The sequence below is a fragment of the Bacillus rossius genome, chromosome 11 (assembly GCF_032445375.1).
Source record: "Bacillus rossius redtenbacheri isolate Brsri chromosome 11, Brsri_v3, whole genome shotgun sequence".
NCBI classification, from domain to species: Eukaryota; Metazoa; Arthropoda; class Insecta; order Phasmatodea; family Bacillidae; genus Bacillus; species Bacillus rossius.
The window spans coordinates 1,933,797-1,959,287 of NC_086338.1; the positions used below are offsets into that span (position 1 = coordinate 1,933,797).

Here is a 25,491-nt window from a genome sequence, read left to right on the forward strand (position 1 = left end):
CAAGCAACATGAGTTTCTTCGCCTCAAGCTGTTTGATCTCAGTAGCTGCACGTTTTCTTTCTTCCGCTAGCTTGAAAATTTTCTTATTTGCACACTGCTGCTCTGCAAGTGCCTCACTGTACATGGAATAAGCATTCCTCACTGCATGAATCATGGCTTTAGGAATGTCTAGCTTCATCAGTCCACCCGGCTCATTACTAACAAAATCAAAAATACGACGCTGGGCTATGAGTGATGGTTCTTTCAGATTTTCGACTAAAATTTCTTTGTTCACTGAAAATCCTCGTTCGATGTTAGCACTGCCGTGAGACAAAATTAAAAGTAGTTTGACTACTTTAAAGAGGTTCTCATATTCCTTCTTTCCTTCTATAAGCTGCACCCAGAAGGTATCCAAGCGAGTTTCAGACTTAGAGTAGGTTTTCATTTCTTCAATGACATTTGATTGCGAGCAAAGAAACCTGTACTCTCTATCAGCCCTTTCAACAGTGCTAGCTGGCAGAAGATTGGCCGTAAGGAGGTGGTCAAGAGCAGTAGTAAGTTGTTTTACACAACTATCTTTGGAAGAAATATGATAAGGGTTCAAAAAAGTAAGAGCCTTGGTAAGAGAATACTTCAGAGGAGACTTCAGCAACAGGTTACTCACAAAAAATTGCAGGACATTCCGACACTCTTTTCTGAAAATTAAAATATCTTTCTCAGAGGCATTCTTACACTTCCTTAGTGCTGCACGGGTACTGTAACCAAGCTCAACATGTTTCACATCCTTGAGATTTACAAAAGTCTTATCTGCATTCTGTTTGAAAACATCAATTTTGTGAAGAGGAGTTTTCTCAATAATCTCGGTTTTCACAATTCTTTTCATAGCAGTCATTACAATAAATGTCAAACTATCGAAAAGAAATGGTGCCATTGGAGAATCAGACTGGAATTCTACCAAAAATGGTTCAACGTCACTTGCCAGTGCCTCAAAGAAAGCTATTTTCGCTTGCAGGAGTTTGTCTTGCAGGGCTTTACATACAACAGAAAAGCTATTACAAGATGGTTCCTTTGCTGTGGTTTTGACTATGTTGACATATTTTTCAACAAGTGGCAATATTTCCATTGCTCTCCTCGCTACTTTGCCATTTTCAATCCAACGAATTGAGCAAACCCTCAAAGGAAACACGTGTGAGTTTGAAGCCTCTGTATAGTCTCCTCGTCGACTTGGAGCCTCTTTAAACAAATTGTAAAGGGCTCTAAGAAACTCAATTATCTCCCAACCAGATTTCTTGATGCCTGTCTTAAAGGCATTGTGCACTGTGTGTAAACCACAAGAACCAATATCTAGTAACTGTGGGGATTCTGGGTCAGATCTGCTGTCTTGCTGTAAAAGCCTAAGTACTTTGAAATTTACGTTAGGACCATCCATTGATAATTGGATAATCTTCATCATGTCAAATCCTTCCAAGCCAGTTTTCATGGCTTGTAAGAGATCTTCAGCTGTAGCGTGATTCAAAAAGATGGATGTTACATACCTACACATAACTTTATTTACATTTGAGTCCCAAATTCTGACAGACAAGTCCATCTGTTGTTTCTGTGCAATTTTGTTCACACTCTCATCAAAACCCAACACGAAATGTTCACACTCTTTCAAAACACTTTTCAACTTATCATAAAAATAAGGAGCAAGTCCATAAACTATGACATATGAAATTTTATCTTTTTGAAGTTTCATATTGTTTGCAACACGATCGTTGGGAAACATTCGCTTGAACATGTTTACGCTACTAGCAGCGCTGCGTAAGGAGTTATGATTCATCACCGTTTCAAGACACCACAAAGCTTCGGCACGAGTCACATCGTCTTTAAGAAGAAAATTATCCAAACAGCGGGTTGTAGATTTGGGATTAACGAATCTTCAGCAGGTAGATTCATACTCGCACCAGGAATAACAGCAGCTGACGAAGGTTGAATTACAGATGAAGATGGTAAAGGTGAAGGTTCAGATGCTTTAGATGTTTCAGGGGCAGATGTAGTAGCCCAAATTTGAATTGGCGCTGTCTTATCTACACTACTCACATTTTTCTTATGCTTGTTTCCACTGGCATGGCTTGTAAGAGCTGTTCTTCCCATGGAAGTAATGGAAAAAGTAGTCCCACAGACTGCACACCTAGCAGAGTGACGATCATCCTTGATGTCTTCAACCCAAGGGAATTCTACTTTCCAATCCGTTTGAAACAAAATTTTCCCTCTCACCCGACGAGCCATTTCAAGTCCCTAAAAATTATAAAATTACTATTAGGTAACTTCAATTTTTCATTACCATATTTACTCGTGTGAATGCTTCATACTATGTCTCTAACAAATATGTAGTGTAATCTTTATTCTTTTTGGCCAAAATGTTAATATCTGTAGCAGGTATTGTCAGGTATACAGTAAACCCTATATATCTCAGACCTCGATGTCCCAGACATCGGGTGACGGACAAAAAAATGTTTCAACAAACCACATAATATTGCAAGATAGTAAATTTTATATAATTTCTGGAAGCTACAAGGCACGAAAATTGCAAAGTTGTGTTTACAATTTGTACAAAAGAAATACAGTATGTTTACCCAGGAACGGGACAAGCGCACGCACGTGATAGCTATTTTCTCCCGCCTATTATCACTATTTCAATTTATTACGTTTATCAATGAGGCTATCAATAAAAGAATTATGTTCACAAAATTACTGACTAGTGAAATGTATGTGCGCACGCAGTTTGATGGAGTACTGTGCCTTCCAGAGTAAACAAAAGAACATTAAAAATTTTCTCTCTAAAATATTTTAAGTTTAGAATGGGGCGTTTACACGGGTAAATAAGGTAACTTATTTGTTGGAAAAGTATTTAATTTTGCTTAGGCATAGGGATACGACCTTTGCAAGGAAACTGAACGCCAAACAACGCAAAGAAATGTGTTTTGTCAATGCATACATTATTATATAGAGACCTGAAAAAAGAGTGGTTATTTTTTCTTAAAAGCGGTGTTATTTTTCGCAAAATTTGCAACAAAAAGCGAGGTTATTTTACTTTTATTTGCAATTTTATTTGACTGCATATAATTAAAAAAAACTGAACCGAAACCAAATGTTTAAATAAGATTTTACAGAGATTCTGTTTTGTAATTGGTTTACCTTTTAAATTTAAAACTTAAGAGTATAAAAATTCAAACAGAATATGTTTGAATTTACTTATCAAAAGACAGCAACCTTCCCGGACATTTTAAAGGAGGTTATGAAAATCAGCAGCGGTTAAAATAGGCATACGTAACGCTGTTTCGATGCACAACGTGTAGTTTTTCAGCTAAGCTTGGTACGTGACGATATCGGGTGGTTTTGGTGTTGTATTCTGAGATGGGAAAGACGTGAAAATGCACAAATTCATGCAAAATTCGTAGAAATTCGTGAAAAAGTCTGAAAAAATTATGAAATCGCTTTTAACTTCAAAACATTACAACTCGCGTTATTTTTCGAGTTTATCGCGATCGCGATTTTTTCAGGTCTCTAATTATTAGCAACAAATTCCGCCACCTCTGAATGCAAATATTCCACTTTGGAAAATTAAAGCAGTACTTACGTTTTACTGTAAATACTTAATAATCCACATACACGCATTGCAACGAAACACAAACACTGGATAGCGGAAAACGGCGGCAGAATGCTGTTAGACGGCGCCAGACGTCTGAACGAGAGATTGTGAACTGGTGTGTGTGCGTGCGCTCGCGTGGGTGAGTCACACAAGCAGTGTTGCCAAGTCTATCGCGCTGTCTCCGGGCGCCGCATGGACCTGTGAAGACTCGCGTCCCACTTAAAACTTATTGATAGTTTTTAACGGTATTTGTTGGTCAGCGATGATGATCCAGAAATGAAATGCAGCATAACACGTTTTAATAAAACTTTGTTTTTATCCCCGGATTTATGAAAAATTCCTGTTACAATTCCCGGATTTTTCCTGGCAGTTATAATTTCCGTACAATTCCCGGCTTTCCCGGTTTTCCCGGTCACTAGACACCTTGTATTGGTACCGATAATAATTTACTATTCATAATTTAATTCGAAGATGTAATTATTAATCTTATAATCGTACTTACCCTTTTTAACCTCGTTGGGGTTGCATTTCAATAAATGTAAAAAAATTTGGTTGGTTTTTCGTATGTTTATTATTGATACCAAAATAGTATTTATTAAACTTAATTGAACTCAAAAATATAATAATAATCTTACAAATATACTTACGCCATTTTCACCCCTTAAGTTTTGAATTTTACAAAATATAAAAATTGAGGTTGGTAGTTTTTGTATTTTGTATGTTTATTATTGATACCCAGTATCATTAACTATGCATAATTAAATTTGGAGATATATTTATTAAAATTAAAAATATACGTACAATATTTTCACTCATAAGGGTTTGAATTTTCAAAATATAAAAATTGTAGTTATTTATTTTTCTATGGTTATTATTGGAACCTTATAATATATATATATATATATATATATATATATAAATATATATATATATATATATATATATTCTTAGTTAAATTGAGTGATATAAATATTATTCTTAAACAAATATTTACTCCTTTTTCTTTCCTTAGGGTTGAATTTCACAAAATGCAAAAATTGTGGTTGGTAGTTATATATATTTGAATAATGAATGCAAATAAAAGTAAATTTATTAATTAAATTGTACATTTCATTTCACTCCTTTGTATCCATACAAAATAGTGATAATTCAATAAAATTGATTCAATTTTATTCATAAAAGTATGCAGAGGTAGATTTTATCATACAAAAGATAAAAAAATTAAAAAAAAAAAATTCTTCCTCAAAGAATATAATATTTTTAATGCCTAAATGGTTTGGTTGCAAATACCTATTACGGCTCAGTCTCAGGCTGAATATGATATTTTCTTTTCTTCTGGATCAATAATTTCATCAATGTTTTGTTATGACGTTGTCACGTTAAACTATCGTCCGTAAACCGACTTTACAGACAACCAATTTTTTTGCTTGCAGCGCTACCCACGCAAAATGGCGACTCCTGAGCATAAAGCCTTTTGTGTTATGCAATTTGCTAAGAGTGAATCTGTAATTTCAGTTCAAAGTGCGTTTCCTTAAAAGTTTAAGTGTGATCTTCCATGTGGTAAAATCATGCCGATGGTATAGGCAATTTGAGATGACAGAGATCTTTTTTCGCTGGCCTTGACGTTCACCTGACATAACACTGTGCATTTTTTTTCTTTTGGGGCTTCGTAAAAAAAAAAATTGTCTACGTTCCGATTCTACCTAATGATTTGCCAGAGTTGGGACACAGAATTGAAGAGGCTATTGCTTCCATTACTTCGGATTTTTCAACCAAATAGTGGGGGGAAAATTGTACTTTGATGTGTGCCATGTAACTGAAGGTGCACATTTTGAACATCTGTGAGGAAAACTAGGTTAGTTTACTTTCAGTTTCATGTGTGATTGGTTGTAAATAGTGGCAAGTGTATGATCCTGGCGAGCAGGTGCACGAGAAGCTCCACTCGAACGGCCAGATGAACGGCAGCGAGTCCCTGAGCGCCATCGGGCGGCTGGCGGCGAGCAACGCTGACATCACCATCACGCCCAGCCACGCGGCCGCGCCGGGCCTGCAGAAGCCCTCCCCCGTGCTCGCCAGCAACGGCACGGCGCACCACCGCGCCAGCCCGCCCGTGGACTTCCTGGCCGACTCCCCCAGTGAGCACGCCTCTCTTCCCCTCGCCTCCCCGTCCCCCCGTCCCGGCCGTTCCCGTGTCGTTGGCTTCACTTTTCATTAAATATGTTCATAAAAAAACATATCATATAACTAAAAAAAAAATGTGACACTTAAATCTTCTATGATACTAATTTCTCTAAAACAGGTTCTATTTGACTGTTGCATGATTAAAAAGAAGTTAACTTTTCACAATTTTTTTTTTTTTTTTTTTTCATAAAATGTGCTACAAACTTAATGATATATAAAAATTACTTTCATTGACTTTAATGTATAAAAGATTACACATTTGTAATTTGAGTTAACTTTTGATTCAAAATTTTTATTAGGATCACGATTTTATAATTTTTTTTATTGCATAATCGTAGCACATTTTATACTGAAATGAAGTTTGAAAAGTATGGGTGTGATTTTTATGCGAATAAATCATTTTTTGTTAGGTGAAGTTATTCATAAAAACAAAACCTATTCATGGAAAGTACGTTTATTTAAAAAGTAGAGTATACACAAGCACGCCAAACAATTAAAATTTTTAAGTCATGCAACAAAAACATTTGTTAAACACGAAAACCGTGACCCAAACGTGAGTCGGAACTAACACATATCTATCGTAGTACAAACTTACCTCGAAAGAGTGCGGGCTATCAAATGTAGTTAACTCGGAACTAGACAAAGCACGCGCATTGCATGCAAACGGCGAACTATCGATATCGATATTCAACTACGTGTGCGCACCCTATACAGGAATCAACAAAACCAAAGATGAATGATGCCAAATAGCACTGGCTACATTTTTATAAGCGGTACACAGTGGCAATGAAGACGGACATTAAAGTTTATAACATTTGAAAACATCTTTAAAAAAATATTTACAAATCAGACAGTTCCTGTTCCTGTTGGTGTTTTGTGGTGAATTATCTTGCATTTGGGTGTTATGTGGTGAATTGACATGTTTTATCGCAATTTACCATATAATCTTGACTCCAGTTATAGAGAAAGGTTTTTCTTATATGAAATATCAGTCAAAACTGAATAGTACAAACCTAAAGGGACCATAATTATGTCACTTTGTGAAAAACGATGTTTGTATTAACCAAATTATTACAAAATTTAATCACAATTTTTGTATAATTGTAATTCAATATAAATATAATTTATACCACACAGAGACTAAAATGCAATTTAAGAATTGCTACACCCGTGGGTCAAAAAAAAATTTTCTGCTGTATCACACTTAAAATAATTTAAAACAGAAAAATAAAGCAAAGTTCGAGAAATTACCTTCAAAAAGAATTACGTACCTACTACCATCATTTTGGAAGAATAAAATTTCAAAGCTTTTTTCTCCCAGACCTATGATGAACCAGTATTATTTTGTTTTAAGGCTTATTAGGCCTTTACCCACTGCTATGCATTTCCGATGCTAACACACCTATGGGTCGTTTGCAAAAACGTAGGGCAAGAATGAAGGAAAACATTTAGTCTGTCTCCGTAGCATGGTGCTGTATTCGCATGTCTATGGCAAATACAGCTTTATTTTTATAATTATGTATTAAATAATTACATTTTCCAACAACCGTTAGAAAATTCATGTGTCAATAAGCCACTGCGTAATGGGTCGTCAACAACAAATGAAAACAAGCTAAAAATATGTTTTAAAATAATAGGGGTAATGTTCCGTTTATAAATTATAATATACGTGCTTTTACATTGCATACTTTTCTTAGAATGAGTTATTTTGGGTATTTAGTATATTTATAAATATATTTTAACCAAAATGTGTTTCCTGTGTCGGTTTGGAATTGGTGAATCGGAAAAATTGTATCGGCATATCAGCGTATCTACATATCAGCATATCAGCAAAACTTTGTGAATTGGTACAGCTCTACTTTTTTTGGCACATGAAGTGACATTTAAAAAAGTGGTCGTTACTTAAGGACAGTAAATTTTGGTTTCCCAGTAAGCTTCTGAAAAAAAGTGATAGATAATACTGAAGTATAAGCTAACCTATATTTACAAGTGAAGCTACTACATCTAATATATAAAATTCTCGTGTCACAGTTTTCGTTGCCATACTCCTCCGAAACGGCTTGACCGATTTTGATGAAATTTTTTGTGCTTATCCGGTATCTATGAGAATCGGCCAACATCTATTTTTCATCCCCCTAAATGTTAGGGGTAGCCCACCCCTAAATTTTTTTTTTATTTCCAGTTTTTGGTAGGAAATCACCATGGCAACGGCTGTTGCTTTGTTGATGCTTCATTCGTCTCTATGGCAACGGCTATTTCATTGTTAGTGCAGTCCTCATCACCGTTGAAATTTTGCAAGTACTTTAAATATCAAAAATTGCCCTTTTTTTTCAAGTATATATATTTTACAGACTTGAAACTTCACAGTAATGTTCCTTATGTTACGCAGGATGACATTTTCCGAAAATTAGATCCCATAGCATAGGTGGTTAAAACCAGGCAACAGTGGGTACTTTGTCTGCATGAGAACAGGATTTTGCATTGTTCATGCCTTCTGCGTCTCCATGGCAACCGGCATCGCGCGGCAGTGGCGTACCCACAACGAGGGGCATGTATTATGAGCGGCGCAAGAGTGATCTGCCTGTAGACTGCCGTAGCGAAGTACGGGTACATCAGTTTTATGTTGCGTGCACGAGTCGGGAAACCATCGGTACATTATACAGCATTGTAATAAATTTTCACGGAATTTTTTATTATTTACCAATACTGTAAATGGGAGATGTGGCTTAATTCTTTTTCCATTAGTATAGCCGTGCGAAGCCGGGTCGGGCAGCTAGTCTAATATATAAAATTCTCGTGTCACAGTTTTCGTTGCCATACTCCTCCGAAACGGCTTGACCGATTTTGATGAAATTTTTTGTGCTTATCCGGTATCTATGAGAATCGGCCAACATCTATTTTTCATCCCCCTAAATGTTAGAGGTAGTCCACCCCTAAATTTTTTTTTTATTTCCAGTTTTTGGTAGGAAATCACCATGGCAACGGCTGTTGCTTTGTTGATGCTTCATTCGTCTCTATGGCAACGGCTATTTCATTGTTAGTGCAGTCCTCATCACCATTGAAATTTTGCAAGTACTTTAAATATCAAAAATTTCCTTTTTTTTTTTCAAGTATATATATTTTACAGACTTGAAACTTCACAGTAATGTTCCTTATGTTACGCAGGATGACATTTTCCGAAAATTAGATCCCATAGCATAGGTGGTTAAAACCAGGCAACAGTGGGTACTTTGTCTGCATGAGAACAGTATTTTGCATTGTTCATGCCTTCTGCGTCTCCATGGCAACAGGCATCGCGCGGCAGTGGCGTACCCACAACGAGGGGCATGTATTATGAGCGGCGCAAGAGTGATCTGCCTGTAGACTGCCGTAGCGAAGTACGGGTACATCAGTTTTATGTTGCGTGCACGAGTCGGGAAACCATCGGTACATTATACAGCATTGTAATAAATTTTCACGGAATTTTTTATTATTTACCATTACTTTAAATGGGAGATGTGGCATAATTCTTTTTCCATTAGTATAGCCGTGCGAAGCCAGGTTGGGCAGCTAGTAATTTATATTATTACCTGGTTTTTCGCTACATTTTTTTTGTACATGACAATTAAAATGATAACGTTTATCAAGTGAAGAATAATTTTGCTTTTCGGGGAACATCCAAAGAAGTTAACATTAATTAATAAAATAACTTATATGTTATATCTTATTTATTTAAACTTTGTTTTTTACTAATTTTATAGTTTAGATGACCAAGATATTACTGGCAACTGTTCATGATATGAAACATCTTATCCTGTATTTTATATATGTTTCACCATATCCGTGAGCCTACTTTAAACAATACTACTACATATATTGATAAGAGTAAGTTAAACATTCCATGACAAAAAATAAATACATTCAGTGATAAAAGCCCAAAATCATTATATGTGTACATTTTCTTGTAAGTTTCTCTATAGGCTTTTACCTGTGACCGTAAAGTACTCCTTTTATTAACTTTACTTTAAAAAACCATAGATAGAAACTAAAAAATATTTTTCTACTTTGAACATAACATTTCAAGTTTTTAAATAAAAACCTAAACTAAAGATTTAGGAAATAAACTGTATATTTTAATAGCCATAACGAGGTAATTAGGGTAAATTCCGCTGCGTTTCGATGTTATGCCGTGTTATTGGCTACCATTTCAGTGTTTGGTGGTGCATTGACTTAATTTCACTGTTATTTTGGTTTTATTGCTATTTACTAAATAATCTTGCCTCTACCGCTCGCCAGTTGACCTTGCCTTGAACATGAATGTTGATAACCTTTATGTTGCTGATGGTGCTAGGTGGCACAGTAGTGGGGCACTGTGCAAGCATTCCACAAAACTCGGGTTAGAATCTCGGTCTGGCCATCGCTATACCTGTGTTCCTTGGTTTCTCGAAATCGCTCCAGGCAAATGACAGGGTGGTTCCCGACACAGGTGTAATTCGGGGGTGACAAGGGGTGGTAGTTGCCTGAATTGTCCAACTCAGTATTTAGCCACTGAATTTTGAAGTAAAAATATCAATAATTTACAAAAAAAAAAAAAAAATTTCGAGCATGGCACTTTTTTGATTAATTATTAATCAAGCCTTTTTTTTTAGCACAGAATATTAAAATGTTTACTGGAACTTGTATAAATAGTGAAAGTAGTTTGAAAATGCTTAAGAAACTAACAATTAGAGCTGGGCCGATGCCGATCCCCGATCGTAGTAATCGGCCGATTTTGTTAATTTTGCCGATCATAATGATCGGCAAAACGTAGCCGATTATTTGAGCCGATCATTTGTCTCCTACTGCAAACTTATAACATTGAATAATTACCTATACCTAACAACTTTCCATGTTTGTTTACGGTACTTTTAGGGAAGAAAATTTGATTATTCATTGAAAAATAATAGGATTTAATAATTTAAAACTAACCACACACGAAAAAAAATATACCAATAAAGTAAACAAATACCGTAAGTTTTATAAACATTGAACAGTTACATACCTAAGTATCAATTTCCACGTATATTTACGGTACTTTCGGTAAAATAATTTTCCATTATACTATTTGCAAAGTTATTTATCATTTACGAACCGAAAACTATGTATTTGTTTACCATTTACGGTTAATATTACCGGAATGGCGAATGGCGACTGTTGTTTAGATTGGTTATGTGACGCCAGAGATTAGAGTTACGTGCGTCGCGCGACGGAATTAGTACGGATTAATGGCGCTAGTAGTCTCGTGGTTAATAAACAACTACTCTTCGGGAATTCATCTATTTAGTTTTTTCTCGCTAAATATGGCCTATTGAAAGTTTTGTTTAGAGAAATTAATATTCTTATCCTGTTTAGCGGGAAATAGAGCTTAACTTTCTTTTGTATAAAAACCTGGTTGATGAAAAGTTTTGTTTCCCACAGTAGAACATCGTTAATCCGTGACGCGCTAATACGGGAATCGGATAATACGGGAATCGGATAATCCGGGACGATTTAAAAGTGCAGAAAAAAAAGAGAAGCAAAATTGTCAGCGCTTAAAATTAACGTCACGCGGGCCGGCGGCCGGCAAACACTGCAACGCTGTTTGTACCGACCCTTTGTGTCGCCCCCCTTTCAGCTGTCACATTTGTCACTCTTTAAACGTGAGGGGGATGTCCTGACTTCTGCTTCCCGTTTTCCGTTTGTTTGAATGTTGTTTCACGTGCTGCAGAGTTACTTTCCGCCCGCCAACGCACGGCAGGCGCCTGGCTGGCATTCGGTTGATCGAAGGGGAGGAGGGGGGTGGGGAGCTACCCAAAATTTATGTGTACAAGGTCAGCACGATCTTATCTTTCTCTCTTCGGCTGTTGTAAATGACCGTGAACTAATGGCTAGGCAGTGCCGTATTTTTTTAAGCCGAGACAACAATTCGAAGGCGGCCCTTACCGTTAACCAATTATCCGGGTTTATTTATTTTTTTTTTTTTACAGAATTTCAATTATCCGGGCATCGGCGGGTCCCAATGAACACATATAATTGGGAGTTTACTATTTTTATCCATCTGCTGCGAAGGCGCAGTAAGCCTCGGGAGATGTTACGTCACATGACCTTGGCCTTAACCCAGCTGCACGCTGGTGTCTGAGAAGCTTGACAAGACCATAGAGCAAGACCTTCCGGGCTTACCTGTATAATCGCTATTCCGTGAAATTTATGATGTCGTGATTTTTAAGTAATCATGTCAATGAAAAGTAGTTTTGTCTGGGAATATTTCACCGTTTATAGTGATCAGTCAAAAGCAACATGTAATCAGAGGTACTTGAAAGGCTCTAATCGGCTCAGAAGATCGGCAAGATCGGCAGCAGATGATCGGCATCGGCATGATCGGCAAAATAGGTGATCGGCCCAGCTCTACTAACAATTTAATGCTGGTTTTTTTAAAACTTCCTGGGGGAGGACCCATGGTTCCCCTTACACGTGGGGGCATTCCACACCTCCCAGACCTCGGTACGCCTTGCCACCCCAGTTAGAAACCTCAAATCACGCCTGTGGTTCCTGACTGTAGTTCATGCTCCATTTCTTTCCCATTAAACATTTTTCTGTATCGTTGAGTCTTGCCTTCTCTAATCACCTCGCTGTTGATAAGCTGTGAAGCCTACATAAATAAAAATAGTTTCACTTTATGTTGCTACTGCATGGCAACCTTTGTAGAGCAGTTGGTAAAAGCACCTTCTTCAGTGGGAGGTGTCCTGGTTTTAAATACCAGGTGAAGCATTTTAAATTTTAAATTGCAGTGTTATAATAGGTGTTTATTTTGCAAGGCCTCCCCAACCTCCTTCCCCCACCCGGCTTCCTTGTGAGCCTAGCGAAATTAGTGTGGAAAATAAAATAAATAAAAACAGCCGCAGCAAATGTCACGAAGGTCAATACAGTCTTCGGTTCGGTCATTCTGTAATCCGTCACTGATCGAGCAGCTTGCGTCCAGAATTTTTTTGTTTCATCCAGGAATTTGTAACGTTCATGTGTATTTTTTTCTTGCCAGAGAGCAGCTATTACAACTTGTTTTTGAATACCATTGTACTGTTATAATTTTTCTTTTGTTTTTGAAGTGAAACTTCTTTGCTGAGGGGGCTACAATTTTCGAGCATTACAAAAATTCTGATTGCATGAGGGGAATAGTTTCGGACCATGTTGGGGGGGGGGGGGGGGGAATGATACCGGTAGAGGAGACTGTAGGGCAGAGGTAGAAATGACGCAGCACACTTGCCCACTTACATACTTGCGCAATATCATAATTTAGCACTTGCATACTTGCATATATTTTATTGCTCTGCAACCTCAGCCAAAGAGGATTATGTTTTCTATAGCTAATAAAATGATAATCAAAACGTTTCACTTTTGTCACATGTGGACTCAAGTACACTGTAAAGCTGTATCGACACTGGGTAATCCCGAACCCACCGTGTCCGTGGTCCGGAACATGCTGGACTTGTAGAGTGACGGGTGACGGTCGTTCCCGCAGACCAGCCGACCATCAACCAGACCAGCAGCAACGTGGTGGACGGCATTAACCTGGACGAGATCAAGGAGTTCGCGAAGGCGTTCAAGCTGCGGCGCCTGTCGCTGGGGCTGACGCAGACGCAGGTGGGGCAGGCGCTCAGCATCACCGAGGGCCCCGCCTACAGCCAGAGCGCCATCTGCAGGTACCCCCGCGCCCCGCGCCCCCGAGCATTGTAGCTGGTCTCGGTCACTGGCTGAGTAGAGACGAGATGGTTAACTTCGTTTTTAAAATAAGAGATTTCTGTGTTATTGTTTTTATTCATGAAAAGATTGCATTATTCACCAAACATGAAACTAAAATATTTTTGTAACACAAATTTCATCGAAATAGCCTCATTTTGACCTACACATGATGCTTCTATACAATAAAATAATTAGTAATAATCATTTATACAACAGCGCCACTAAGAAAAAGAAAAATGGTCAAATTTTTGCGTGTTTTAAAATTATTACAATGTCGTTAATGTAGAAAAGTGTTACAAACAACATTTTATAATTTTTTTTCCAAGCCAATTAATTCATACAAAATTCACTGCAAATAAATTACATTGAATGAATTTACCATGATAAAAGATAAAATTTCTATATTTTGAATTAAGATAGGTCAAATTGCTGATTGATTAGTCACATGTTGGTGCTAAGTGGTGTATTAACTTTCATTATTTTGGTTTTATCATAATTCACCACCATATAATCTTGTCCCTAACTATAAAACAATTACATATCTCTATGTGTTGCCAGGTGGAACAACCGAAATCAGGACTATGTTTAAGGCCAAGATCCTCATTTTTGTCACAGATTAAAAAAAATAGAACCACGCGTAGAATTTACTTTGCTCCTTAACAGATGGTGCAAGCTGTTCAGTTATATGATTAAATGTTACATTGCACTCTTTTAAAAAAGAATGCTGTATTGAATTAAAAACAAAAACATGCAATGCCAATCAATTTGTTGCTGCTTTCATGTACTATGGATTTATAAATAAACTAGCTGACCCGGCGAACTTCGTACCGCCTAACTGTCAATGAATGTCATGTTAACTTTTAGCTAAATTTAATTGTAAGATTTTATTAACGTAATAAAATGAATACTAAAAATTGAATAAAAATACAAAAATCAAGTATTTCAATGGCGTGTCAGCTTATTGAAGCTATGTATTTTGCAGCATGGGTTGCACTCGGGTTGATTCTCTTCAGTGAAGCACCTTGTGATATATGACCTTTTTCGTTTTGTTATCAGGTGAAAGAACAAAAAAAAACGAATAGTTTGCCCACACGTGAACATGCCACGTACAATTGACCACGAGAAAAACATGCATTTTCTAGATTCAGACCACAAACACTTGTGATTTGTTAATCGTCATGGCGAATGAAAGACGAATCGGAAATTGAATTCGTTTAAACTCCAAGGGCATATCGGTTGGGATCATCGGAATCCTCAGAATGAGAACTTCCTCGCCTTTGAATTTTCCTTTGAGTATAATCACGTGAATCACATTGATTATCAGTTTTCTTATCACCAAACATGTTCCATTGCATAGTTTTGGTTGGTTTAGATTTCGAAGAATGATGACTACCTAGCCAACATTCAATTGTAAACTGTGCGGTGGTAAGCCAGGCATATCCAAGGAGTTAAAAAAATCAGTTGGATAGTTGGTGGCTTCGTCTTTGTCAATAGATTTGAATGAATGCAGAGTGCCAAGATTTGATTCTGAATTACGAAGTTTAAGTCATCCACATCTTTGTTCTTAACCGCCAAAATTGCTCGCTCACTCAACCATTTGTTGTTTTTGTGGTTAGCAATGATGTTCGGAACACTTTGTTGATGAGCTCTTCTTTCGATGAGACGAAATTGCAAAAATTCGGAGTAAATGAAAACAATCCGCACGATTCTTTGACAGAAACACGGCCATTACCGATAGTCAGCAATTGCTTGGAAAAATCTTCAACAGATGGATCGTTCAGCAATGCAACTCTCATGTTTGCTGCCAGCTGAAGTTTCTTCATATATCGCCACAGATTTGATGATTTGGGGCGTTTATTTCGTTGGCAGCAGTCGATCTTGGAATGACTGGCAGTGTTTGGCGGAAATCGCCAAACAGTAAAATCATTGCGCCTCCAAAACATCTCAAATCATTGAGCAGATCTTTCAATGTTTGGCCAAGTGCTTCCAATGCACGTTTGTGCGCCATTGTGCATTCGTCCCATATGATGATTTTAGATGCTACTAAAACTTTGGCCATTGCGAGTGTTTTGCAATGTTACATGTCCAGTTTTGAGTAATTTGAAGGTTTAACGACAATTTTAACGCTGAATGAGCTGTGCGACAATGTGCTTCTAACAATGTGGCCGCTATTCCAGAAGAAGCATCTGCTTCTGCAATGTCGGATCTCGCACAAACAGTGGCCAAAATCAATGACATGAGGAATGTCTTCCCAGTTCCACCACGGACATACAGGAAAAATAAGCCACCATTTACATCATAAATTGCCTTCATTAATGTATCATACACTTCTTTCTGTTGGAGGTTCAATAGAGGTACATTCGTTTGAACTGATTGATCTAATTCATGTCAATCATATTCACGTTCACTTTACAATTCTCAATTAAATGTGTCATTTATTCCACGAACTGGTGCTGGCATTCCTAACCTGACAAACAAACTGTCGCTCATGAGGTAACACATGTCTTCGATCAAGAGCAAAGCCTGGTTATGCATCTCCTCATTCATCCCAAGATCGGGATCAGGTACATGAACAGAAGTTATATATGATATTTACAACAATCAACCTGTGCAAAGAGAATAATTATTTTTTTTTCTTTGAAATTTGTTGTAAAACATTTTATTTCATTTGACTGTGACCGTTAAATTGAAACCACAGTTATCTGTTTTGACATTATTTATAACAATGACATTTATACAGCGGTGCATTGTGAGGGTGGTGGCAGTATAAGATTTTTAAAAATCTCTTTTTGAAAGAAATTCTTTTAAGATATTTCTGAAATAATTATTATCTAAAGAGTGAAGTTGTATATGTGTTTACATGTCAGAAACCAAGTGATATAAATTAGTTTTGTAACAAAACTTCTACCTTGAAGCCTCTTAAGAGGATTTCGCTGCTGTTCTGAGAGTCACAGTAACCAGCATGGAAGGCAATGTGTATGCAGCTTTTCACGGGACGGACTCACTATTGTCACCACTGCATGACAAATGCCTCGAAACTTGGCTGTGCATCGGAAGGTGTTACGCCATTGGTCGAGCGGCTTTTGGAGGATGGTTGTCACGTTGGATCACTAACAAGTTGCAACTTTCACGTAATGGCGGGTATTGTTAACGCTCTGTCTTTAATGCTGTGTTGTTCATTCAGTTTTCTTGTCGTTATTGTTATTTAAAGGCAATTCCTGTAAATTTATCACAATCGTTCTTTTTGAATTTTGTTTTTCATCATAAATTTTGTCACCAGATAGCTACTAAATGTCATAAAATATGAGTAAAATATCATGCCAGGTGCTTTTATTTGGAATCTCTTGTGAACTTTTAGTATGACAAAATTTGCGCTCAAATGCAAAAGAACTATCCAGATAAAGTTACAGGAACAGCCTTTAAATAACAATAATTACAAGGAAATGGAATAACCAACATGTTTGACCAAGCCTTGACTACAAGTGTGTGTAAAGTGGATGAAATAAACCACAATGAATGGAACTAGGTGTGAGTTGACAGCATTTCAATAGCCTTAACTTCCGCAGTCAAGTAGCGAACTCCGTGGGAGCCACTCTCGAGCCGTCTCCACCACTCCAACCCCTTCCCACATCCCACCTGTGTCGGAAAGTAAGCGGTCGATTGGCTGCAGTAGACTCGAAAGTCCAGCACTGGACGCGAGCAGAGTAACTGTGGTGCGTGTAGTTGACTCTCAAGGAGCAGGTACTTAGTAATTTTCGCTTGTTGTTTCTCCCCAGTGCCCTGGCTACTCAGATGTACTGTGCAGCGCAGATCGCGTCACAGCATCAGAATATGTACGTCACGCTCATGCTGTACTTTCTTAACCTAGTGTTTTATTGCTGCCTGCTTGCACTGTTCAGCCACCAGCTTACAGACGGATTGCCAATCTGACCGTAGTCCACGTTTGCTCGGCTACTTCTTTTCTCTCCGTGCCATTGGTTCAAACTGGAGAATCATGTTACTAAATGGTAGTTAACATTTTTTTTTTTCAAACCGAGATTTGCTGCCAGATAATCCGACTGTAAGATGAGCGAAATTTTAATATCTTTGGAATGCGCTGTTTGCTGTTTTTATACTACGCCTGCTTCTTGTCATAGTTGATTAACCTTCTGCCAAAATGCATTATGTGCTCATTTGTTTTTCATTAATACTTGAAGGTTAATGTGGGTGTATCATCTTTTTTTTTCCTTGACTTGAGGTATTCAGTACGCCAGGGCATTGGCAATTAACACTCTCTACAAGGTTGCCAACTGTGGAAGAAAAATTACATGATGTCTCAAAGTTAACTGAATTGGTTTACATGTTTGGCTGACATAGTATAGCCTTATACTTATTTTTTTTTAATTGTTAAAATAATTTAAATATTAATTAAGCATTTTAAAGTATGAAAATAGTTGGCAGCTCTGTAAGTTTAGCTTGCATGATTTTTATTTTGCATTTTATTTTGTGTAAGGCACACAGTTTTGCATGAATTACCCCTCCCCCCAAAATGTTTGGGTATTGTGATTTTGTTAATCCTCTATAATTGTCAGTTAAACATGTTGCATGAATTTTGTATGTGTACTTAAACAAATGTATTATTTATAATTATGTTTTAACTTTTAAGAAAAAAAGCTGGCAATCAAGCATGTAGTTATTTTATTGCTGGTTAACTTACTTTTTCCTTTTAATTAACATTTCTTAGATGCTGGTACTTTTGATCAGTTTGCAAGCAGTACTGTTCTGTGGAGGTATTTAAACTATAAACATAAAAAAAAACTAGAAGCTGACAAAAGTAAACTAGAAACAGACAAAAGTAAATATAACCATTTGAACCACTTAAATAGCAATGACTGCTATATTACACTTTTATTAAAGTATGCATGATTAAGTACAGTTTAGTAAGTGTAAAAATAGAGTTTTAGGTGACGTTAAAATTTAATTGGATTTATAAATTTGTGACATTCTAAATATGAACGAAACACAGTACCTATATAGTTTACAAATACTATATTAAAAGTTGACTAAAATACAGTAGTCTATCTTGTCTTTGAGCTTTATATTTTTATTATTTAAGCATTAGTATTTTTTTCTCTCGTTTAGTTTCCAAATTACATCAGGAACTGTCAGCTTGCAGTCTGCAGTAAACAGTGCTTACTGGTACGTGACAGTTATGTGGATGGTGAAAGTCTATGTTGTATCTTGCAGCGACCAACTTCTGTCCCCATCCCTGGGTTGGGACTACATCCGTCAGCGGATTCTTTTACATTTAACTTTTCAATTTAAAAATTTTCGGAAAACACTGCCTGAGCATTTACCACCGCTCCGACCGCAACAGAGTATGGGCCCAAAACAAATATACAAGCAGATGACTGGTAAAAAAGACAAAAGAAAGCAAGACGTTTAGGATGTATGATAGTAGTAAACAGAATTTAAATTTTCTAAAAAGGTTGCTGAACATTTAATAGAAATAATAAATAATAAATGTGGCAAAAAACCATCCAATCCAACAAGTTAAAATTACTTTTACTATGGATTTATCAAAAAAATTAGCAACAAACATTTAATCATATGCTCAAGACACAAAACAATAATACAATTATAAAGTTATGTTTTTTCCTTTCTACACAAAGCCAAACTAGAATATTCTGCCAATTATAATAAAAAAATACCATAACTTTAATAGATACAAATTATTTATAAACTTAAAAGCATCTTAAAAATAATTGCAAAAATTATTAAAAAACGTTCGTAGATACAATGTAATTTGGGGAGCGTAAAAAAATATTAAACTATTTGTTTCATGAAAAGGTTTTGCGAAAAGTTGATTAAAAAGTCTGCTTAATCATTTTAAAAAAGGGCCCGTTGCGACTCATGATAAATTTTGTGTTCAAAAAAATCTTAAATTTCACAGTTATCTGTGATTTTGAAACGGGCCAAGCCCATGCATTTCTCTTTGAAACACACCAACGGTCTTTTTTGGGTTCGAATGGCTTGCAACTCGGCAAACAGGGTGACGGGGCCCCACTTACTTGTTACTTGTAGTTGCGGAGTCCGGTTTGGAACAGCACTCGCGTGAGCGAGGTAACTCAGGTCTCAAGTTGCAGTACGTGGAAAGGATGCAAAAAACGCCCTTAAATACTCTGTGCAGGTTTCACTGTCAGCTTCCCCTGTAGCAGCAGAACATAGTTGTTTGCACTATTCCGCTGGCGAATATCCACTTCACATGTAGACACGGAAATCTTGCTTGCGCAACTCGTAGTACAGGAACGTCACTTGGCTAAACATTCGGCTGTCAAGTTCGTTGCAGGCGAGACACACATCCTCATGGACACAGTCACCTTTATTAAAGTTCCATTCACGGCATCGCACCGAATACGCCTTCGAAACTCATGTCACACGGCTCACATGACCTGCCACAACCGCCAGCCTCTGCGAGACTGCCTCGTGTCAACACCCACCCACACACTGGCCGGACTAGTTGCGCACTCTTGCCAAAACATCGCTCGCACTTTCTGGATTTTATATTCGCACACAATTACAAACATAAATAAGAATAAAACTTAAAGTGTCTCAGACTTCGCAAAAAATTATATATAAATAAGATGACAATTAAAAATGTTAGATAGAAAGTTTACTTTAGACTTAAACTAAAATAAAGAATCTGTTTCCCCGAGCTTCCAGCTCATTCTAGTCTTTTCAAAGTCATTGCCAACCTTGTATATTAAAAGCCAAATTCACCAAAAGTAAATTAAACGAAATTATTAACAAATAAAATGAATATACTCATTTATCAATACAATTAAATAAAACTGATGTTACTAAAATAATCCAAAGATAAGTTATATTATTAAGAAATAAAATACATTGGCTGGCCCATGCAACAACGGAGCTTACCACTTTTATTATTAGGCTGTATGTTACCATTTGAATACATTTTGTTTAATGCATGAAATTAATTTCGTTACCTCCCGTATTGGCCCAAATATAAGTTGGCTCACATGCATATCAAATTATTTTATGGAAAATAAAATCTACAAAAAAAATACCAAATTTCGATCAAAATATATACACCTGTATAAATTATTAAATTTTTCTACCTATTTGTTTTTCTTGCAATCAAAGTTTTTGGCAATATGATACTTCATTTCAAGACCTGAAAGTGATTATCTCAGGCATACGTATCAATGACCTCTTATATAATCACGACAACTGTAAGCAAAACAATATTAGGTACTAAATTAAAATTTGTTTCACAGTTTCTACTTTTAATGTAGGTATTTAATGAAATAATGGGCATAAATTTGTCAAAATATTGCATATTATCAAATGGTAGTTTTTGACTGAAATTCTGGAAATGTGTACCAACTTATAATCAGACCAATAAGGTAATTGCATGATTTCCTGCATGATGTCATTTTAGATTACAGTTTTTCCAGTGTTCAAGTGTGCTGTGTGATGTGTGCTGTGTGTTTTAAATGACATTAACATGCAATGTTTCAGGTTTGAAAAACTCGATATCACGCCTAAAAGTGCTCAGAAGATAAAACCTGTCCTTGAGATGTGGATGAAAGAAGCTGAAGAGAGGTAGGTCAATGGCTATGCCTTTAGGCTCGTTCTACAATGGCATGGAAATGGGAGTATGATCATGGAAATGGAGACGGATTTCTGGGAACACTTCACTTGCGCTTTTCTGCTGCTTCCACAATGCACGGAAATGTTAAAATGGCGACCAATGAGATCATATTTCAAGGCTACGAAATATTAACTAATTAAAAATACATACAATGGTTGAAGACCATAGCACGGGTAGGATTAGAACATTATATATTCTTGTACTTGAAAATTTTTTAACATATTTAGAAAATAAACAAACATTGCTACCAAACACGTCCAAATACTCGGCTTCTATTGGTCCCACAGAGAAAAATAAACAGAAGAGCTCAGCATTGCCGTTTTCATCTGTGGCTATTGTAGAAGAATGTTCCGTGAGATCGTCTCTGTTTAGGTAATCCGTCTCTGTTTCCATGACATTGTAGAAGGGCCTAACATTCATGACACAAACACGTTTCACCTTGTTCAAGTATTTTGAATGGAGTTAACCAAACGTAACCAACAATTCACACTATTTTTAATTATTTTCATTATAGCTAATCATACCCAACAGACAATTTTTATATCACAAAATTTGTAACATACATATATATATATATATATATATATATATATATATATATACATAGACTAACCATTCGTTAAAGTGGTAAACTACTTGAAGTATCACAGCACCCTTTTAGAAAAAAGATTGGGAAACATGTCAGGAAATTAAAAAAGTAAAAAAAAATTATGTTTTTTCTTCAGAAATGAGGCTCTTTTTCAGAACTACAGATTAACTATACATGTGAGTATCTCTATCATGTAATTCAACTTTCGGCATAAGCAGGGCAGTACCTAAATGAAATGTACTTTTCTAGATACTGTATTAAGAACTTAATTAAATACCTATAAGCAGAGATGGTGCAAAATGTACATTAAAACACATTGTAACATGTTTTCTATTACCATTAACAAATAAAATTACAAAAACGTAAAACGTAAACAAATGAGAAGATAGGTTATCTTCATATTATTTTTAAAATTTGTTTGAAAGTTTTCTGGGAGACAAAGCTTTTCTCCACTTGAAAAATATCACTTTTTATTTTGTCACATCAAGTAATTAAAGAAAAGTACGTAAAACCAGGCATAAAAAAAATAAAATGCATAGTAGCTTCTGTTACAAAATAAAGCCATCCCGCTTTTAATGCTTACCAATGATAAGAAGATGCAACAAATCCAACACAAAGAAATATTGAATTTTTAGGGTTTTAAATATATTGATGGTGATGTAGAAGAAAAAAAAAATATGTTCAAGATATGAAATACATTGTTATTTGTTCCCTATGTTACAAATCTATGATGTATCACATAATGTTTTCAGAAATCGCATTCATCAACTGTTAGAAACAGCTGTATTTCAGACAAACTTTGTGTTTCCACAAAAATGTTTTAATTTGGCGAAAACCTTTGAAAACTGGCAAATTTTGAGGGTTTAATTGCGAATTTAGAGGATCACAATATTTTGGGGCGTCTATACATGACTGATACATCATCTTAATGTACTACAGAATTCTATGTCTTAAAAAGGCCTACAGAAAAGTCTACGATAGCATAGCTTGTGTCTATCTTCTAAGGATAACTCACAGTACCCTTTTTTTTTTTTTAATTTTGAAAGATAATATTCTTTAGTTAAGGGCAATATATGTTAGTAATTATATATTTTTTGAAAAAACCAGACACTTAAAAGAACTTGATACTTATAACCAGGAAACTATTGAAATATTTCTTCTTCCCCCTGCCTGTCACTCCAAAATGACAAGTAATACAAGATAGTGATTCCCTTTGTAGTTACATTTCAAACACTGTAGATCGAAAAGTGAGGTTAAAAAAAATTGGCGTTCCTTTCACATCCATAAATAAAATGCTAGCTGAGCTCCTAACAGGCTCAGTATTCAAGACCTGCATCATTCATACATATACTTTTACTTCAATTTATTTTTAATGTGCTAGATGGTATAGCATACAAACAAGTATTGAATCAGAATGACTCCTCCTGAGAATGTGAGTGATTGTTAGGGGCCCCCCCGCCACGGGGGCGTGGCGGTGCGGGGTGACGCGACGCTAGAGATGCCGTCACCGATAGGTGCAGTGTGCTGTCCTGCAGATACAAGAGCGGCCAGAACCACCTGACGGAGTTCATCGGCGTGGAGCCGTCCAAGAAGCGCAAGCGCCGGACGTCCTTCACCCCGCAGGCCCTGGAGCTGCTCAACGCCCACTTCGAGCGCAACACGCACCCCTCAGGTACTGCAGCCCGGACTCATTCCCGCGCACGCCTCTTCCCCGTCCCCTCCAAAATGAAACTGCATTTGCCCTCGGTTTCTGCACGAGCTGTAGCTTCTGCTGAGAGCTCCGAGCCGATGAGAATCGCTCAGCCCAAGAATAAGTATTGAATAACGAACAACTGAGTTTTGAGACGTCTCTCTTGTAAGCTGCAAATAAACGCAAACAATTATCGGGTGATTAATAATAGCCAGATGAGTGCCATAGCAGTAATTATACAGTTTAAAGAACTTTACCATTTCAGGTACTTTTTTTTTTGTACCTGAAATTTACTTCAGAAAATCATCAACCTAATTAAACGTTCATGAAGTGCAGATAGTGACATAAACTACTATGTACACATTTTCATGTCACGATGTTCACTGCTTCTCTGCTCAGTGTCAACTATGCTAGTACAGTTGTGACTTAACTCAAAAAGACATCCAATTTATTTATTAAATCCAGATGGAAGGATTTGAATATAATGTGTGAAATGGTTTGAAATGTTCAAGTTATGTTTTGCAAGACTAAAAAAAAATACTTAATTTTGCTTTGATTACAATGAGTTTTCTTGACTACCTTTGCTAATAAACATTTTCTAACCTTAAATGATTGGAAGAATATTAATTATGTTTGATTGTTACAAGTTGTCTTACATCACATATTCATGCTTGCTCAGTTATTTGGTGTTTTGTTGCTGCAGGCACAGAAATCACGGCCCTGGCCCATCAACTTGGCTACGAACGAGAGGTCATCAGAATATGGTTTTGCAACAAACGTCAAGCCTTAAAAAACACGGTGCGAATGATGTCAAAGGGAGTGGGGGTAGCCTAAGTAGGAGTTTTATTCGAAGAAATAAGTGCCATAAAGTAGTTGCGCTGTCGTGCTGGAAGAAGTTTGAGTGTTGGTGCATATTTCTAACATGCTGTGTGTGCGGAAAAATAACAGAGCCAAGTCGAAACCACTGTGTTAATGTACTCTCAGTAAGGAAGAGTGAAGTGAAATTTCCATTGTGTGTATTATAATGAACAGTTACCTAAGAAAACTATTATGTCTTTCAAATTCAACAGTTTTTAATAATTTTTATATTTAGGGAAAATGTTACGTTGCAGATGACATGCGTATAACTTTATCATGATAATGGCACCAAAGAGAATATCTGCTTACTTCTGGAACTTGACAATTTCTTTGCGGTTATTTTATCTGGTAAAGTTATGATCCATGCTAGAAGATAATTATTCTGTCCTAACAGTATAATTTATTTGTTTATTGGTGTGATTTGTTATTTCTCTGCTATTAATTTTGTCACAAAATCACAATTTTGTTTTTTCAGTAGCGGACAGTGACAGTATGAAGATTTTTAACTCACCTTCGTATGTGCTTTGAGAATAATATGTGAAACTCAGAAATTTATGTCTTTTGTTGCTCCTATGTTCAGGAATAAAACAGTTGTTCTCAAGCATTTTTCTACAAAATCCCAAAACAAAAATTTGGCAAAAAGTGACATTTTTGCATCAATGAATTTTATCAAGATTGTATTAAAAAGTACTTTTGTCATTTTGTAAACCACCTGCTTTGCAGTGGAAGTAAAAGTACCAGAGAATATATATTATTATATATCCTCAAAATGAAACCAAAGTTCCTATCAAAGTTTTTATAAATAATATTAGTAAATATGTTAAAATAAATGATATCATATATATATACTTAAAAAGCAAATATATATTTCATAAAACAGGTCACAAAAGGTCTGTTTGAAATCTATCTTAACAAGATGTATGGTACATGTGTAAAGCTGCAATATGTGTAAGGGTTTCAAAAATGTGTTTAGGAAGTTAGATGTTCAAAAAATAAAACCTACGTAGTATCACCCTTCAAATTACCAATATTAATGTTTACAGGGATCAATCTTTGGTACCCAAAAAAAAAGTTTCACTCTATTTACTTTTATTTAATGTATTCAATGCTATAAAACTGTTTGTGTGTTTATTTCTTTAACACTCCGAGAACTAATAAAACCTGGTTTCCTA

The 25,491-nt window shown here is 36.3% G+C and overlaps 1 protein-coding gene across 1 annotated transcript in view; it reads left to right on the forward strand.

The window, feature by feature from the left end:
* Window positions 1-24,920, forward strand: part of LOC134536531 (POU domain, class 6, transcription factor 1) — a 72,275-nt gene extending 47,355 nt beyond the window's left edge. The window contains exons 6-11 of the mRNA XM_063376263.1: window positions 5,538-5,748; window positions 13,308-13,488; window positions 17,305-17,361; window positions 21,050-21,133; window positions 23,307-23,443; window positions 24,165-24,920. Of these exons, the coding sequence (XP_063232333.1) occupies window positions 5,538-5,748; window positions 13,308-13,488; window positions 17,305-17,361; window positions 21,050-21,133; window positions 23,307-23,443; window positions 24,165-24,295 (801 nt within the window). The 3' untranslated portion in view covers window positions 24,296-24,920. The remainder of the gene's footprint in view (window positions 1-5,537; window positions 5,749-13,307; window positions 13,489-17,304; window positions 17,362-21,049; window positions 21,134-23,306; window positions 23,444-24,164) is intronic.
* Window positions 24,921-25,491: the final 571 nt, after the last annotated feature.